This window comes from Lampetra fluviatilis, chromosome 35 (genome assembly GCF_964198595.1).
Source record: "Lampetra fluviatilis chromosome 35, kcLamFluv1.1, whole genome shotgun sequence".
NCBI lineage: Eukaryota > Metazoa > Chordata > Hyperoartia > Petromyzontiformes > Petromyzontidae > Lampetra > Lampetra fluviatilis.
The window spans coordinates 2,263,358-2,281,232 of NC_136309.1; the positions used below are offsets into that span (position 1 = coordinate 2,263,358).

The 17,875-nt window shown below is 52.7% G+C and overlaps 1 protein-coding gene across 1 annotated transcript in view; it reads left to right on the plus strand.

Annotated features, from left to right (window-relative positions):
• LOC144944692 (unconventional myosin-XV-like) overlaps nucleotides 1–17,875 on the plus strand; it is an 87,697-nt gene that overhangs the window by 67,085 nt on the left and 2,737 nt on the right. The window contains exons 45-64 of the mRNA XM_078873052.1: nucleotides 83–158; nucleotides 722–837; nucleotides 1,688–1,806; nucleotides 2,405–2,546; nucleotides 3,025–3,139; nucleotides 6,895–7,127; nucleotides 8,545–8,639; nucleotides 9,917–9,989; nucleotides 10,537–10,609; nucleotides 10,986–11,056; nucleotides 11,907–11,986; nucleotides 12,353–12,480; nucleotides 13,261–13,355; nucleotides 13,568–13,645; nucleotides 14,504–14,600; nucleotides 15,046–15,206; nucleotides 15,510–15,643; nucleotides 15,757–15,890; nucleotides 16,860–16,981; nucleotides 17,643–17,780. Coding sequence (XP_078729178.1) covers nucleotides 83–158; nucleotides 722–837; nucleotides 1,688–1,806; nucleotides 2,405–2,546; nucleotides 3,025–3,139; nucleotides 6,895–7,127; nucleotides 8,545–8,639; nucleotides 9,917–9,989; nucleotides 10,537–10,609; nucleotides 10,986–11,056; nucleotides 11,907–11,986; nucleotides 12,353–12,480; nucleotides 13,261–13,355; nucleotides 13,568–13,645; nucleotides 14,504–14,600; nucleotides 15,046–15,206; nucleotides 15,510–15,643; nucleotides 15,757–15,890; nucleotides 16,860–16,981; nucleotides 17,643–17,780 — 2,280 coding nt within the window. The remainder of the gene's footprint in view (nucleotides 1–82; nucleotides 159–721; nucleotides 838–1,687; nucleotides 1,807–2,404; nucleotides 2,547–3,024; nucleotides 3,140–6,894; nucleotides 7,128–8,544; nucleotides 8,640–9,916; nucleotides 9,990–10,536; nucleotides 10,610–10,985; nucleotides 11,057–11,906; nucleotides 11,987–12,352; nucleotides 12,481–13,260; nucleotides 13,356–13,567; nucleotides 13,646–14,503; nucleotides 14,601–15,045; nucleotides 15,207–15,509; nucleotides 15,644–15,756; nucleotides 15,891–16,859; nucleotides 16,982–17,642; nucleotides 17,781–17,875) is intronic.

The following is a 17,875-nucleotide window of genomic DNA, read 5'->3' on the forward strand; positions in this document are numbered from 1 at the left end:
CACCTAGACGTTTTTTTTTTTTTGTAGAGGAACTTGACGCACGCGAGGTCGAGACTGATGGCGCATCCGTGTGCTTCCCCAGATCGTGCACGACACCTTCTCCAACTCCTGCATGAGGATCACCAAGGAGGAGTGCCACAGGATGAGGATCCTGCTGGGTCGGTGGTTGTTTGGGCCCTACATTTGCCCATATTTGATTAACGTTTTTTTTTATACGACGATGACGACAATGCAATTTATAACGCGCGCGATATTTCACGCGGCCGTGAATGACCGCGTGCTCTGAAGGCGCCGCGGAAAGCTCGGTGTCGCTCGAAAAGCCAGACGAGAGAGGTGGGAGAGCCTTTAAGAAGTCGTCGTTTTGTTTACAACGACCAACGGCGAGCCTCATCAGGCTATCGTACTTGAATTGTAAATGTTGTGGGTTTAATCTTCAACACACCGGTGTGTTGAACTAGTAATGGATTGGCGCATTTTGTTTACGCGACAAACCTTACAAATGAGCTGTGTCGTGTGGTGGCGAGCTTAACGACACATTCATATTTTTACGCGTTATAACCCAAAAAACCTCCATAATGGATTATCCCTTGTTTTTTTTCGCTCTCTTTTTAATACGGCGCGAACCGGCTTAAGATTTGAATCGATGGCTCAACGCGTCCGTCACGTGCCCGCCGACGACGGCGATTCTGGCGTTGACTTTTTTTTGTCACGCTGCGTCCAGACGAGTGCAAGGTGACGCCCAACACGCCCACCAAGGACGACACGGTGAAGAAGAGGATCGTGATGGCAGCACGGGACCAGTGGGATACCTACTTCTCCCGTCTCTTCCCCGCGGCGGTGAGCAGCGCCCCCTCATTCCTGGAGGAGCAGGGAGAAGAAGGGAAGAAATTTAGTTGGGGGGCGAAAAACTCATCCGCATTTTTATAATAATTTCAACTTATTTGTAACACTTGCGCCGCCACTGCACAGCGTTTGCTCGCTCTCGCAGAGCGAGAGAGGACGACTCGGAGGCGTGAGGAGGACGAGGAACTATAGACGAGTGGCCCAGGCCGTAGACTGGCACCAAATTCCCCCCTTCAAGCTCTGCAGTCCTCTATATACAGGGTGCTTCAACATTTTTTTTACACTTCTGAGAATTTGCAACAATGCCACAAGAAATGTGCCTCCGGGCTCTGGAGACCACCTAGAGAAGGTTCTAGGCACGTGTTGACAATGATGGCGAACAACTGGAGACTTTGACTATTTGAAGCTATTAACATACCTTTGGTTTCATGTTACAGTGTATTATCGGTTCCTTTTCCATTAAAAACAATAGTCCCATATAAGTGTTAACATATTTTTGAAGCACCCTATATTAAGGTGTAACCGGCCAATTAATGAGGGTTTTTTCGTGTGGGTGGTAACCGGAGTGCCCAAAGAAAACCCACGGGAGCGAGGGAGCAACACTCTATCCCATGCAAATGGAACAGGTAAGCCAGCGTACGGGCTCCTCCTCGACGCCTACGAGAAGAGGATTTTTGTGTGATCCACCGACCCTCGCTGCCTCCACAGTGCCAGATCACACATGCATAGCCACCGTTCTCCCCGCCAGCATTATCTCGGTCACCCCCTTCCAGTGTGGCGGTACCAGAGTAAGGAAGACGAATGAATGAAGAGTTGGGCATTTTTTTTTTCTCTCTCCACGCAGGGCCCGATCGGAATCGACATCCAGATGCTGGCCGTATCCCACAAGGGGATCAAGTTGGTGAAGATCGTGAAGCTGGCCGGGGCTAACACCATGTACATCAAGGTCCTAGCCCCTTACAGGTGAGCGGGGTGTGCTGGTCTAGACCAGGGGGTCGCCAAACAAAACGACGAGAAGAACCACATTTTTTTTTTCAATTTCGGTAGTAGTAGTAAAAAAACACAACTCAATATTTCAAGAGGCCCAATGCACCGTGTGATGAATGCGAGACGGCGGTCCTTGAATAAATGACGTCACGAGGCAGTCCCTCAGAGAGAGAGCCGTACGCAGCGCCGGAGCCGCAGTTTGCCGATCCCTGGTCCAGCACAAGCTGCAACACTGCTCCGACAGGCCGAATCACCGTGGTGTAGACGAGCAACTTTTTTTCCACTGCACAACTGAACCATGCCGGGGCCGTGCCGAGCCATCCCCGGCGGGGCCCAGAAGGCTTCGGTGTTGTTTTTCCCACTGCAGAAGCCAAGCAACAAATCTTGTCGTTTTCTTTCACATCTCTACAATCACCACATCGCTGCATCAGCTGAGAATGACTGCAGACTTCCACGCTTCCAACGCTGATATAAAAATTATAATAATAAAAACAACATTGCAAAAGTTGTGGCAGTTTTCCCAAATCGTTTCCTCATCCCAAGCCGCCGTGGTGCTCTTTGACCTCTCGCACAGCTACGCCGACATCCTCTACGTGACCATCGCCAACAAGGTCACCTTGGAGTTCGCGATGCGCAACGAGCAGATCACCATCTACTCGCCCAAAGCCAGCCAGATCAAGGAGCTCGTGGACTTCTACTGCTCCGAGCTCATGAGGGTGAGCGATCCTCATCAGCTAGGCCTCAGGCTTCACGCCCTGCGGGACCGGGCCGTGCCGGGCTGTGCAGCAGCTGTTTGCTACGACGTGAACTCGTAGCGTCCTTCTTGGATGAGGGCCTCCGTGAGAGATCGTGGAGGTTATTAGCAGATGTACGTGTATAAGAATAGGTTTTTACCCTTTCTGGCACTAAAACAGGTAGTAAGATGTTAACACACCAAACAGAAACCCTTTGCAAGGAATCATGTCTGCGTTAACCACATGTACTTGTGGTGAACATGCAAACAAAAAAAAACATGCTCTCGAGCGTGGGTTCTCAAGGAGCTGCCCGTGGTGGATGCCCGTCCACCAGCAGTGGCGTGAGCAAGCCATTGCAGGGCTGCACCTTTTACTTCTCATGGGTTAGGGTTAGGGCTTCGGCCGCCCCCCGCCACCCCACCCAAGTGAGATGTATCTTGTTGTTGTTGTTGTCGTGCAGAACTCTGCGTACGTGATCGCGGTGAAGAGCTACTTCACCGACAACAAAATCATGCTCAGCTTCAGGAAGGGAGACGTCATCAAACTGCAGACCGCAGCCGCCCCCATGCAGGAAGGTGGGTGCTGCCCCCCCCCCCGCCTGCCGATCCCCTTGCCACCCCCCCACCCCCGCTCCCCCCCCCTGCCCCCCCCCCCATCCTCCTAATCTCCTGCCCCCCCCCTCCTCCGCAGGCTCCCATAGCTTTGATTTAAAGCTTTCGTGACTGCAGGGATTCATCTTCTTGGTTCTTTCGGTAAAGTCACGTAGAAGGGAAGTTATAAAATAATAAAAATAAAACATAATAAAATTATTCTCACGACGTTTCGGCCACACCGCAAGCAGCCGTCCTCAGGTGAAAACCAGGTCCGTGGTTTTCTGTCGCCTCGACGGACCTGGTTTTCACCTGAGGACGGCTGCTTGCGTTGTGGCCGAAACGTCGTGAGAATAATTTTATTATGTTTTCTTTTTATTATTTTATTACTTCCCTTCTACGTGACATTACCGAAAGAACCAAGAAGATGAATCCCATAGCTTTGTGATGATCCCCCTGTGGAAATCCGTACGATGCGATGTGGATTTATCGGGCAGATAATTTCGAGCTGGGCTGGAACACGGTTATTTAAGTGACGGTTATCGTTTCGATTGCTCGGCTCGACGGACGACACGAGAAGAGTTGGCTGGACAAGGTCTCGCCTCTGTTCCGACGCGTGCTGCTGGACGGGAGGTGATGGACGGGCGAGGCTTGGAGAGACGTCGTCGGTATAATTAGCCGCGTCACAGCGGGCGTGGCTTGCAGGGGGTTTCCTGCCTTCAGGAGGCAGTTTGATATTTTTAAAGGGGATTGAGTAATTTAACTAAAAAAAAAATTTTCAATTACAATTTTTTGTTGATCTATTGATTCTTAAAAAAAAACATAAATGCAACAGCATCTCAGGACGTTTTTGTCGAAATTCAAAATCCCATTAGGATTAAGGGGGCGGGGGTGGTAAGGAGGGGGGGGTTAGAGGGAATCACAGAGGGAGAGAAAAGAGCTCAGTCCGGGGCCCAACACCAACGACGAAACCCAGGGACAGCCTCGGCAGCCAGGACAGCACCATCAGGGCAGCACCATCAGGGCAGCACCATCAGGGCAGCACCATCAGGGCAGCACCATCAGGGCAGCACCTTCAGCGCAGCACCATCAGGGCAGCACCATCAGGGCAGCACCATCAGGGCAGCACCATCAGGGCAGCACCATCAGGGCATGGATGGTTTGGGGTGTGGGGGGCACCTTGACCAAACGAGTCCCAATGCATCCTGGGTACATGGTCACGTTACTTTTATCCAATGGGGTGGGGGGAAACAAAAGTGCGCAAACGAGACACGAAAAACAGCAGACGAAATTAGAAGAGCAAAGCAATCACATCACGACCAATGACCGTGTGGATATTCATCGAATCGCTGCCGGTGTTGGGGTGGCGGGGTAGTCGGAGGCAGTGGGTGAACTGTTGCCTGCGAGAGAGACGTCCTCTCGCGCTGAACGGGCTGGGCCCACGCGATCGCTGTGCCCGTTTTGTTCCTCGGGACTGCTGGCCCCGCTCGTGCAGGAGCCAGGTACGGCTGTGTGCTCCGGAAAACGCTGAACTATTTCGAAGACGTCCACGGGGAGGCGAAGTGTGTCGGTGGGTTTGGTATTGGGGACGGGGTGCGCCGCATGCCCGTTCCCGTGTGCAGTGCTCGAGTGCTGTGGCATTTTTTGTTGTTGTTGCCGATTTCCGCAACGAACCGGACCCTTGGCTCCTGTGTTTTCTCGCTTTGAACTCTTTTATCTTTGGAAATATTGTGGACTTTATTTATTTTACCAGGTTCTCTCCTGGCAAAATAAAGTCGACCCGTGGCTATTGCGCACAACGACAATACAGCACTGCCTCCCGATATTCGACTAACACCTCAATATATATTGGCACACTGAAAATAAAAGCAATTGGATAGATAGTCACCGAGCCAAATTGTACTGTCTCGACGGATTGATTATCACAGCTGTTAAGCGATTTATTTTTAAATGTTTTTATGACAAGAAAACTCGAGCCCAGTAGAACATGCCGAAAGGTTTCAGTGGCCGGGTATGTCTTTTTTATCTTATTTCATTAACAGTGCCTCACCATCGTCAGAATGTCAACGGTCCGATGAGCATAAAGGAGGATGTGCGCATCTCCGATTAGCAAGGTTGGCTCCGTACGGTGCGAAAGAAATTCAATAACTTCAACGTAGATGGAAAATTTAAGACAAACCACAGCAGTAAGTGCGACTGTGGCCATGCAAGCTAAACTATGGAGCATTTAGCAGGCCAACTGTTGTTTGTTCAAACTCTATGAACTCTTTCTGTCTCGCCTCATCGTGGTCAACAGCAGACCTCGACATTGGCATTTAGCTCCTCAACCACACATTGCCATTGTGCGCTAGAATAGAATAGCACAGTGGCTCGCCAGCGTCCATTGGATCGACAACGACTTTAATAATCTTGACTTAAAGTTTTCGTGACTGCAGGAAGTGGGTAGGAAATTTGACTTTACCGAAAGACCCCAAAAATATGACTTTAATAATCTCTGGTCTGTGAAGGCAAAATAGGTATTCACAATATAAAGCAGTGTGCGACTCCAAATTACGTGAATAGGAATAATAATTAACAACCTTTGGTCATTCCAGTGTTGGATAAAGATCTCTCCATGCTGTGTGGCTCGTTGGAGTTGATTAGTTGACAACCTGTGGTGGTAACCTTCAGCGCTGCTCTGCCACCGCATGCAGACATCACGATTGTCCGTTTTCCACAATCGATATATTGTGAATGGTTTGCAGTCCCTACTCTCTCTCTCTCTCTCTTGGCGACTTGTCCAAACGTGCACGTGTGTTCACCGTCTCATTGCGCCTCCTGCTACGTGCCTCGCAGATGGCAATGAGGCGGCATTTGTCGTGCTGGTAGTTTCTTCCATTTGAGAAAAAAAAATCCTCCTCTCCAGGTCTGGCCACGGCGCACTTACGTACAAAATAAATAAAAATACCCCTTGCATTTTGAAAGAGGGAAAATGATTTGCAGATATTTGAGGTATTGGTTTTTCTCGCACTACTTTTGGTTTTCAAGTTGGACGTGGACTAACGGACAAAACACCCGGCAGTAATTCCACAGCAGCTTGATTTCAGGCACTGTCCATACGTGTATAGTACAGCCAACGCTCGTTTATCCCGAGCGAGGATAAAGCGAGTGCACAGGTTAATTGAATGTAAGCAAGTTGGGGTACGAAAAAGGGGATTGTTTACGTGGAGTGCGTCGTCCTCCTGTGTCGTTTTTTAAAGTGCTCGATTTGAACTTGCCGACGTCCTTGCGGTCACGTGGGCACCGAGTCACCGACCCGCAACGAGTGAGGAGCAGCCACCGGCGCGCGGACAAATCACGCGGCTGAGCACGGGTTAAATCCTCAACCGCGGATAATCCACCACGGATATTTTTGTTTACAACATTGCACCCCATTCACTTCATCGCCCGCCAAGAACCGTCTGCCGCCAGCCACACACTCTCTCGCAGACGGGGTGGTGGAGTCTTTTCACCTGAACAGGGGTCGGCAACCTGTGGCTCCGTAGCCGCACGCGACTCTTTACGGACTTCCGTCGTCACGTAATGCGTCTACTGCACGTACCGAGATGCATTGCGGCTCTCGAATTATTGAGTTTTGTACCGAATTCGAAAAAAATCGCTCTTTGTTTGTTATTTCGGTTGCCGACCCCTGCACCTGAAGACCCATCGCCACGGCGACCCCTTGACCCCGTCGTTATCCGTGTCCTACCGCCCCCCTCCAGGTTGGAAGTTTGGCGTGGTGCACGGCCGCTCGGGCATGTTCCCGGCCGACTACGTGCAGCCGATCGCCCCGCCGGACTTTGCCAACTCGCAGCCGGAGCCGCGCCGCGAGGAGAGCTGGACACCCCCGCCAATGCACGTGGCGCAGTCGGGCGCCGTCGCCGTCGCCGTCGCGTCGGCCCCGGCCGCGGCGGCGCTCAGCCACAGGGCAGACAGCTCCAGCAGTCGCTCGAGGGTAAGAGTCGGGGGGGGCGGCCCTAGCGGGCAGCAGCGTTGACCCTTTCACAGCCGGTCGATCCCCGTCCATTCTTTGAGACTCGGCGATGTCCTCCTCCTGTGCTGATATTTCACGCTGCTGCCCAATGTAGATTTTGAACAGGCTGTTAGGGGAAGTGCGGTTAGCCAGGGCCTTTAAAGCCTGAAGCACGTGCAAACATGCATACGTGATATGTCTGTTGGTGCCATCTAGAGACAACATCTGGAAAATAATGAAAATGAAAGAACAAAAATTGTATTTTACCTGGTAAGGCTCTTTGAACTGTACAGCTCTTTTTCAGAAACGACCTGGCCGCAATATGATAGCTCAACGAAGTTGTTTAGCACGTGGAAATGTATAGCCGCCAAATACTCTAAACGCACGTTGATTCGAAAAATCCATGCGACCACGGGGAGAACATGCAAACTCCAAATATACAGGCGTCATGGTCGGGATCGAACCCACGACCTCCTGTATACCTGACGTGCTTGCGTGCGGGGATGGAATTCCTTTCCAGCTCAGACCCCGCCTGCTTGCCCCTCGCCACATATATAACCTCTTGTTGTAACAGCTCTCTCGCTGTGTTCTTCCTGGTTCAGCAGTTCCACTGCTGGATTATTTTTTCCGCCTGAGGACGACCGTTTGTGTTTCGATCGAAACGTCGTGATATATTATTTTGCACTTTTTTTCTACCTACGTGACTTTACCGAAAGAACCAAAGAGTACACACGAGGTGGTTAACATCTCATAGCCACCGTGGTGCCCCTTGACATATTGCACACAAGGATCATGGCAGCATTCTCGCCGAATGTTTTTTTTTGCCAATAATATAAATTAAGTTTACAGAGTTTATTGTAAAAAGTGACTGGTCGCAGGGTGATTTACTGTGAAAGAAAAAAAAACGCGTGGCTGTGAAAAGGTTCATTCTTTTAAATGTATTATTGACAAAAATATTAGTCGATGAAGCGTTCATTATTTTAATCAGTGGCGATCATGAAGGGAACTAAAATCAACGCGCATGACGATAACTTTGCTCACCAGAGACCAGAGCACGACTACGAGGAGGCGAGGTTAACCCTTCTCAATGAAGATGCACACTTAAGATAATTGGTGACGTTATTAAATCGATTTACAGAGTTTGCACATTGGCTGAGCTGATAATATTTGGGGGGGGGGAACAACTCCGTGCCCCTCGCACCAAGCTTCGATAACTAAGAAAGTGTTGCACATATTTGACTTCTTGAGTCAACTCAACTTAAGAGTGTCACTAAATGAAATCCACAGACCGAGACCCACTCGTGAGCCTTGCCGGCATTCATAGGTGCACGCTAATGCCCCTTGCCCACGCAGTCTGTATGGCTATACGGGGGATCTTTGTCTTCGTGTGCGCCCACAGAGCAGTGCCCCAGATTCCGAGGAGAACCCCTACATGGAAGATCTGGTGGAGACAAACCCTCACATCATGGTGGACTTTGCCAAGAGGCACTTCAGGTGATGCTGCGTTATGTAACGTGTTTCAACCGTCTATCGGTCCCATCGTTGGATGAAGGCCCCTCCCCACGTCATGTCACTCATGGGGATTGTTTGACCATACTTCACCGTGTTTGTATGTATGTATGTTGAAGTTCTTTCGCAGCGTACGTAGCTAACCGTACTAATCGGAGGTGCGGGGAAGGACAAAAAACTAAACACAAAAAGTGGTTCTAAAGAAATTTGTTTTTCAAATCGTGCACGGTCAGTGTGGCTTGGTGGGGGGGATGCCCAGGAATGGTTTGGATATCACCTGCTACTGATGTTAGTTGTTGCTGTGAATTGAACTCACGGAGTTGGGTTAAGGGTACAGTGCCAACTAATTTGACTCACGTGCTCGTTAAAACGCTTACTAAGTTGGGTAGAAAGAAGCTGAATGCAATCATTCGAGATTAGATGGCAGCAATAGCACAGAGTGTGAATGACCACATGTTCCGTCAAGGATGAGGCCTATCGGACGTTATTGTATTAATGCTAAACATATGGACGTTGTGAAGTATGGAATATTTCTGTAATCTCCGTGCTTATTTATTTACGAATCCCATCTCTGTTAGTCGTTCTACTCATGCATATTTGTGACCTCTGTAGTGATGCTACTCTACTCTCTGTGCTATTGACATTGGTTTGATTGTCCTCCTGGTTACATTTGCAATAATATCGTGTCCATCTTCGTCTGTCTATCTCTGTTTCTTTAACCTTCCACTTGATACTAAACTTTAAAGGTGTCTCCGAGTTTTCCCCATCACGCCTAGCAATGTATCCAGAAGATTTCAGTTTCCATCATTCACGGCGTACAATTATAATTCTGAGGGAGAACTATATTTTGGGTGAGACACAATGTAGGCTTGACACAAATTGTAAACATAACAACAATAATAACATACTTGTCACCCCATACGGTTTACCCGTATTCTTGTGCAGGGAAATTGAGTTTTTAGGTCCATACGGCGTACAGCCGTTTCAATACCGGCAATTGTTTTTGTCTATTTGTTTGTGTTTCTCCCTTGTGATGGCACGGGGTGACCAGTAAGGTCTGAATTGTTCTGCAATAAGGTAGGGCACTGCTAAGGGGTTGACAGGTATGTAATAATAATGATTGGATCTGTGCAAGACTTTCCATTGAACAACCGGTGGACCGGTGGCCACAAACAAACTCGAAACTCCCATCTTTTGAAAGGGCTGACCCCAGCCGCTCACTTGCTGTGGATTTGTTCGGGTGACCTTTTGACCCCCCACAGGAAGCCATTAAACAAGAAGAGCAGAAAGGGCCACGAGTCCCTGTCTCCGGCAGACATGGTGGTGTTCAGCAGGGTGAGGCCACACACACCACGGACTCGCACCCACCGTAACTTCTCAGACACACAGAGGAGGTCATGGGTGAGTCCAGAACTGCCGAAAGGGAGGGTTGGTGGTGGTGGTGGTGGTGGAAGAGGTCTGGGCCAAAGGGGGCAATTTCTGCAGGAATCTCTGTTTAGCCCCAGGTGAGTGACTCACCAACAGAGTGACTGATGTTAATTCGATGAATGTTGTGGACATGAGATACCCTCACGAATGATGCACGCGTTACCTGCGTCGTTTGCAATCTGTCGAGTGCTGCTCCCGTCATGCCCATAATATGAAGTTTTAAAAAGAATGACCACGATGCTGAGTTTAAAATTCATTATAAATAAATTTCCCCATGCGGGATGATTACAGCCGCCGGGCCAGCATCGCTTGTGGAACCGGTAATCTGCATGAAAGGCCAGAACACACCTGACGGTAGCTCTCTGCGTGCGTAAGTCCTCATGGGGTTTTTTTTTTTAACGGCCTACTTTAGAAAATGAATCTCGAGGGAAATCCCTCCGTGCGTGTTCCGCAGAACCCGATCCAGGATTCACTCATCGACATCAAGGACAGCAACCTCAACAAGCAGGCGGTGGAATCCTTTCAGAGTGAGTGGTTGACCGGTAATGGGACGGAAACGCAGGGCTTGAGTTCCAAAAAATGTGTCCACGTTTATATTGACGGTGTGTAACGTGCATCCCAACGTTAAGTAATCGGGCCCGCACATTGTCTCAATAAAAAAGACTATTAAAAAAACGTAGCCACGCTTTTGTACACCTCCCTTCATCCAGCAGTGCACTGACAATGGCCTGTACATCACAACATTTCAAAAGATATGATAACGAAAGGAAACAACGCCGTCACGATGAGAACATGTTGCGTCGTCGCTCCGTTGGTGTCGCACGCCAGCGGTTCATTTTATCGCTGTTGGCGAGATGTGTGCTTAGCTCGCGTTGTGCGTGTGTACCTCTACCCCACGCACAGCCATCATGAGGTTCATGGGAGACTTGCCGCCCAAGGGATCCGACACGGAGTGTGTGTACAGCCTGCTGCGGGTGAGTTTGGCGCGATCGCCGTTTCGCTTGGTTCAAAAAATCACCATCGCCGGAACGGTGACGTGGCATTGCGGCGGCACATTTCGCCCATCTGTTGTTGCAGAGGTCTCCGGCTCGAATCCAGCGGCTGCCCTTTTCCTCGAGTGTGTCCCCTCGTTTAGGTAATTTTTCTATGTGTCTTGATTCTATAGGTAGGACTACCTTTGCTTAAGTTATACAGTAAAGTATTGCGATGACCCCTTTAGTGGGAGCGAGTTTTTACTCAAATTTTTTTTGGAATGGAATGGAAAAATGAATTATTTAATACTGCGGGGCGTAACAAACCGCCATGCCACTACGGGCCGCCTGCCTCGCTCACGATTCTCGCCCCATAACCCCCCGGACGTCGTCCGCAAGAGTTGTCCATCGTGGGTGGCGGAGTCGGGGCTACAAATTAGCTAATTTTGAAAATGACACCGCAAAGGATTCATTTGGGATTACACGCAGCAGCAGCAGCAGCAGCAATCATCGCCCCCCTACTGGCAGATGAATGCTCGCTTGCAGGCCAGGTGCTGAGTCACGATGTTGCCGCACAGGGACAGCTGCTACTGTGAGGTTGTGCTCTTTCAAACGTGTTGAGTTTTAACTGTGCAGAGTGTTGAGTGCGAACTTCCTCGTGCACCTGAGTTTTCACTCCTTCATGGAATTGGCCAAAGATCGCAACGGCAGGATTCTCCTGAAAAGTATTCTTCAATCTCGGAGAGGCTGCCCCCCCCTCTCGGGTAAATAAAGCGCGTTTTTACTATTTACTGTTGTTGTGCACGCACAGACTTGGGTTCACGTGGCGCGCGTGCGTTGTGTGCCCTGGCAGTATGGGCATCAGGACGTGTTGAAGGATGAGATCTACTGCCAAGTCATCAAGCAGGTCACCAACAACCAAAGCAACAAGCCGTAAGACGCACGCACGCACGCACGCACGCCTAGACGCGCGCGTCCCCAAACCCTTTGCTTGACACCTCGCACGGTCGAAACGCCGACTCTCTCGGACGTGAGGAAACCGACAGGAGTTGGAGCGTTTCGGGAAAAAAAGTGCCCAAAAAGTAGGGGGCAAATAGATAACGATGCATCGAATCGTCAATTAATACAGTTTGTTATTGAATAATTCTTGTTCGTTTGGATTGACAGAGTGCCCCGTCGTGCATGTTGTACGTATGTTGAACTTCTTTCGCACCGTACGGTCGCCGGCCATGCTAACCGGAGTGTCCGAACGCGGTCGTCGTTTGCCGCCGGTGACGACCCCCTTGTGCGTCCGTGCAGGGACAGCGCTCAGAAGGGCTGGCGGCTGCTCTACATCATCACGCCGTACTTCAGGTGCACGGACCTCCTCAAGCCGTACGTGGTCTCCTATCTCCACGGCCTGGCCAGCAAGCCCTCCCCCTTCCAAGGTACGCCGCAAGCCCGCCATGCGTGCGGGGGAGGAAGGGGGGCGAGGAACAGGGAGGCGGGGGGGGGGTCACTCCCTGCTAATGGATCCCCATTGACGGCGCAGCACCTTGCCGGAAGGGGTCACCGCAGTGGCGAGATGTTAACTCCCTCGCTTGGTATCCAGGAGGTCGTGGGTTCGATCCGGATCCTGACGCCTGCATGTTTATAGTTTGCATGTCTCTCTCTCTCCCTCTCCCTGTGATCGTGTGGATTTGTATCCTGGTCCTCTGGTTTTTCCTTCCACATTTAGAATCGTAGAATCGACATCACCCGTTTGGAGTGTTTAGCTGCTATACATTTCCACGTGATGAGCTTTTATTTGTAGCCAAGTTCGCTTCTGAAAAGGAGCTATACAGCTCAGTGTACCTTAAGCTGGTAAAATAAAAAGTACTTTAGTTGTTAATTGACTCGTTACTCTCGTCTCGTCACGGTCGGTCGTGACGAGGTCCCTGGTGGGGGGGGGGGGAGGGGGGGTGTGTCGGGAAAGCATCACGCACATTGTACTGATTATGTAACTTTTTCAAATGCTTGCTAGATAGAAAGCTGACCGGGGTAGCTGCCAGGGTAAATATGTTTCATATTTGCACTTAGTCGTCTTTTTTTGCTGATCCCCTAGTGCGGCCCCATGCGCCCGCGTGTGCCCGCGCTAATCCCCTCGAGTGCCCGCGTGTTGCCACACGGGTGCCCACGAGTGTCCGTGGTGATCCCCGTGTGCGTGTGCCCCCCGTGTGCCCGCGCAGGAATGGCCAAGGTGTGCGAGGAGCAGCTCCAGCAGACGCTGCAGTGCGGCGGGCGGCGCAACGTGCCCAGCGAGGTGGAGCTCGTCGCCATGATGGTACGACGACGGCGGCGGAGGAGGAGGGAGGATCGCGTTTGCGAGAGTCCCCGGCCACTCGGGTCTCACCCGAGTCGTTCCGTTTTCCCGATGATTTTGTTCGGACGCAATTGCCAATTCGGCTCGACTCTTGTCATCTTGATGCAGCGGTGGGGGTATTAGGGTTCATCGTCACAAACCGAGTGGTTGGTGATCGGCGTTTTCTTTTCCAGTCGGGAAGGAACTCCAAGAGGCAGCTCTTCAACCTGCCCGGTGGCATCGACAAGTTCTTCAAAGTGAAGACTTGCACGGTGAGCCCCGCGACACTCCTCACGCGCGCGCGGCCTTTCCCCGTGCCTACGGCCGGACGAAAGGCGACTTACGAGTCGGTGTCCAGGTCACATGGCCAGGGGCCGTGGCTTTAGCCGATGTTGTGCGGACGGATTGCTTCAGTGGTTCACTATCTGGACTCCCGTGGAGACCCATAGACTCACAGAGACCTATTGACTATCAGAGACCCACAAACTCGCATAGAGACCAACAGACATGCATAGAGACCCACAGAGAGACCCATAGACTCACATACAGACTGACAGGATTTCCGAGGGAAACATTAAATCCCACGAATTTTTCAGTGGGATCAGCGATCAGGTCCCTCCTGGAAATATTGGTGTTCGCTCCAAATCCGTCATCGCCATTTACCGGAGGCGCTGAAGCCGAAGCCCACGAGGAGCTGGCGCTGCGTGCGCGGTGCCATCGCGGCGGGGGAATCTGCCAGAGGTCACCGGCTCGCGTCGGCAGGTCGCGTGTGGCGGGGCATGAAGTGTGCGCGCTCCCACCTATTTCAAGACGTCGAGGCCAGCGTGGTAGAGCAGGCCAAAATACCCAGTTTGGGGGGGATGAGGCGGGCTCTCCGGAGCTCCCTTTCCCGGAGGCCCCTTCTGCCAGCAGTGGCACGCAAGCAAGCATTTGCAGGGCTGCACCTTTACCGTTTAAACTGGCCAAGCACGATTTTTCCTCGGGCAGCGAGCACCACCCACCCCTCCGCGGGCCACCGCGGGTGCCTTACCACCACGGCTAGAGGGGGGGGGGGTGGGGGGCATGGGGCCAGTGGGCACGGAGGATGCGGTGCTGGGCCGTGAGCCGCGAGTCGGTGTCGCGGGACGCAGGTGGCCATGGACGTGCTCGGGGAGCTGTGCAAGGAGATGGAGCTCAGCAACCCCCAAGCGGCGCACGAGTACGCCATCATCGCCCTGTGCAACAGCGGTGAGAAGTCCTCACAACGCCCCCCCCCCCCCCCCGATTCCCACACCCCCCGCGACTCATCCCATCCGACTTGATGTGGGGGCGGCGACGAACGAATCCTTTCGTCCGTCATTATCCACGCATTTTACTCCTCTTATCCGTAATGGTCGTCGTCGGCCATGATCAATCCACCGCTGGATGAAGGCCTCCCCCCCCCCCCCCCCCCCCAGCCCTTGACAACTCTTGCGGGCTCCCGCGATACGGCAGGCCGTCTGGCACGTTCGTCGCGCTGGGGGGCAGCGTCCTGTCGCGGGCGCCCTCCGTCGTTGTCGTCGACCGCCGGAGCCGTCCTTTTGCCCCTCTCGAACGATGCGCGCCGCCCCAGCAAACCTTTAGGCTCCTTAACGGTCGTCGGTGTCGGTTGTCTCGTCCGACTTCAACCACTCCGCTCGTGGCCCGCGGGCAGGTTCCTTCAAGAAGCCGCTGGTCAAGCGCGAGTACGTGATGGACGTGGTGGGCGAGGTGGAGAAGATGGACCCGGCCTTCACCTTCTGGATCAAGCGCGTGGTCTGGGGCCGGCCGCTGGTGCTGTCCAACAGCCTCTACATCACGATGCACTTCAACCAGGTGAGGCGGGAGACCCGGCCATGCACCACACGCTCACAGGCCTGGACGCTCGTCCGTGGGCGGAGCTATGGGGAAGGTTGGGGGGGGCGGCTATGGGGAAGGTTGGGGGCGGGGTTATGAGGGTGGGGGGGCTATGGGGAAGGTTGGGGGCGGGGTTATGAGGAAGGGTGGGGGGGGCTATGGGGAAGGGTGGGGGGGCTATGAAGGGTTGGGGGGGGCAGTGAAGAAGGGTGGGGCGCTCACCCTGTTTCAGCCCTTGCCAACCGCCCTGCTCCGTGTCGTTGTGCCACCGTCTGCCTCCAGGTGCGCCGCGACTTCACGATGGGCCACCTGCTGGCGCTGCCGTCGGGCCGGCCCACGGAGCAGCATCTGAGCATGGTGGCGCGCATGGCCGCGCTGCAACACCGCGCCAAGGAGGACCGGCAGCCCCCGAGCCCGTGAGTGCCCCCCCCTCCGCCACCTGCACGGTCAATATGGGCACACGGAGCGGGGGCTCGTCCGAGTCGGCACGATCGCTCGTCGCTGACGGCCGCGTGTTGTGCTCCTGCAGGAAGGACGTGGAGTCCTACATCCCAGCCATCTGGTTCCGGATGCAGTCTCCGTCCAACTGGCAGAGCCTCATCTCGCAGCAGCTCAATGACGTGCATGGCATGAGCGCCCTTCAGGCCCGGACCACCTTCCTAGGTGAGTGGAGATCCCTCCAGATGGCACTAGACCAGAGGGTGCGCAACTAGCAGATCACACTAGGCTGGGTGGGTGAGTGGGTCTCCTCCACATTTCACTATACCGTCTAGGTGAGCGAGTATTCACTGGATTGCACTCAGCCTCTTGGTTATGCTGCATTAGTGGGAAGTTATTCTCCAGATTTCACTCGATTGGGTGGGTGCGCAACTTCCCGATTACGTTCGACGAGAGGGTATCTTCCGATTTCGCGAGGCAGGGCGAGTGAGCCTCCTCCAGACAAAACTGGTCACGTTGTGTGGCCTTTTGTCCCACGATTTAAATGGGCCAGTGTCCAGGTGGCGTCACGAATGTTAGACGAGCCATACAGGCTCCATCCAGGCAATCTTGAAAAGGTATCAAAAGCCGGTACGATTTCTGAATCCAAGGAGAAGTGTCGGTACGTTCCTGTGCCAACAATCAGTTAAGCAATTGAACCTTAGGGCAGTACCCCGGCTCTCACATAATGTCCGTGATGCAGTCATTTGTAGTCTGTTGATGGTCGGCGATGCGGCAATCGACTCATCTCGACGAGCTGTACACGATGCACCACGTGGTGCGTACGAGCATTCAGGATTTCGGCGCGATCGTCCTCGCTGCGTTTCGACATCGTGGAGCAGCACCGATTTCGGATTGATTTCATTGCCTCGGCCATTTTGTATTATTTGGTACCCCAGGGTACCGCCATAAGGATCAATTCCTAAAAAGCAATTAAGTTAGCCCCCCCCCCCACTCTAATAGCTTGCAGGTTTTAAACCGTAATGTGCCCCCAAAGCCAGTATTGTGGATGCCGTGTGTGCAGTTTGACAAAAAGCGGCACCGCCAATTGCGTGCCTTCTCTTTGACTCGGCCCTCCAACAACACCGAGTGCTTGTCCCCCCCCCCCCCGTCTCTCTCCTTCTGCTCCTCCCCCTGCTCGCCGTCCGCCCGCAGAAAAGATGAGCACCCTGCCCCTGTTCGGCTCCAACTTCTTCAACGTGAAGGGCAGCGGAATCCCCCCGTGCCTGGGGGCCGTGAACCTCAAGGGGCTGCAATTCGTCAAAATCGAGAACGCGGTGCGTGCCCTCCTGGGTCACGACGCGTGACCTCGGACGCCGTGACGCCAGCCTAGCGTGGCGCTAGCGTAGCGTGGCCGTGTGGCCTCTTGTGTTTCGCGGGAGGGGGCAAAAGAGCGGTGCAACATCTGCTACGGGGTGTTGTCACATTTACTTAATCCCCTCCACATCTTCCAGCTGCGTTTTCGTGTCCGGTTGATGCTTTGTTGTCAGTACATTCCTATAGTTCGAGGTGCAATGATTTACCCACACCAACCTAAACCCCACGCCCCCCTCCCCCCTCCACCCCAAACTGCCTGTCACCTGCTGCGCGATTCGATGGATCTGCTTCCATAAAGCCTCTAGATTTTCATTCACAATTTGATTATAGATCTTATTTTCTTTCTTTACATTGCTGCGAATAGCTATGTCTCGCGCGCCTCTGCAATGGGTCAGGTGAACGCGTTGTTACATGGAGCATATACGACTCCCAAGTAACAATTGTCATACGAATACGATTCAGTACGTATATCGCAAACACAACAATATCAGTCAACGATTCATTACATCGTTGTGCCCCCTACCTTTAGCTGCTGCTACATATTTGTCAGTTTGGCCCAAGCGCTGCCATGAGTTTGTGCAGAACCGCGGTAGACGATTGTCTCCTCCTTTGCTTCGCCAGGAGCCCTTCAACATCATGCACCTGCGAGACGTGACCTCCGTCAAGGCCCTGCCGCCGACCAAGTCCATGAGTCCGCAGCTCGAGATCATATCGGGGAACCAGAGCTCCCGCAAGACGACCGTCTTGGATGTCCAGCATGTAAGGGCCAACGGCGGAGCCGACAGCCATTCGTAACCGACCACGATGGGAACGCACGTGCGGGCGGGCGGTTAATGAGTAGTGGCTACGGGCGC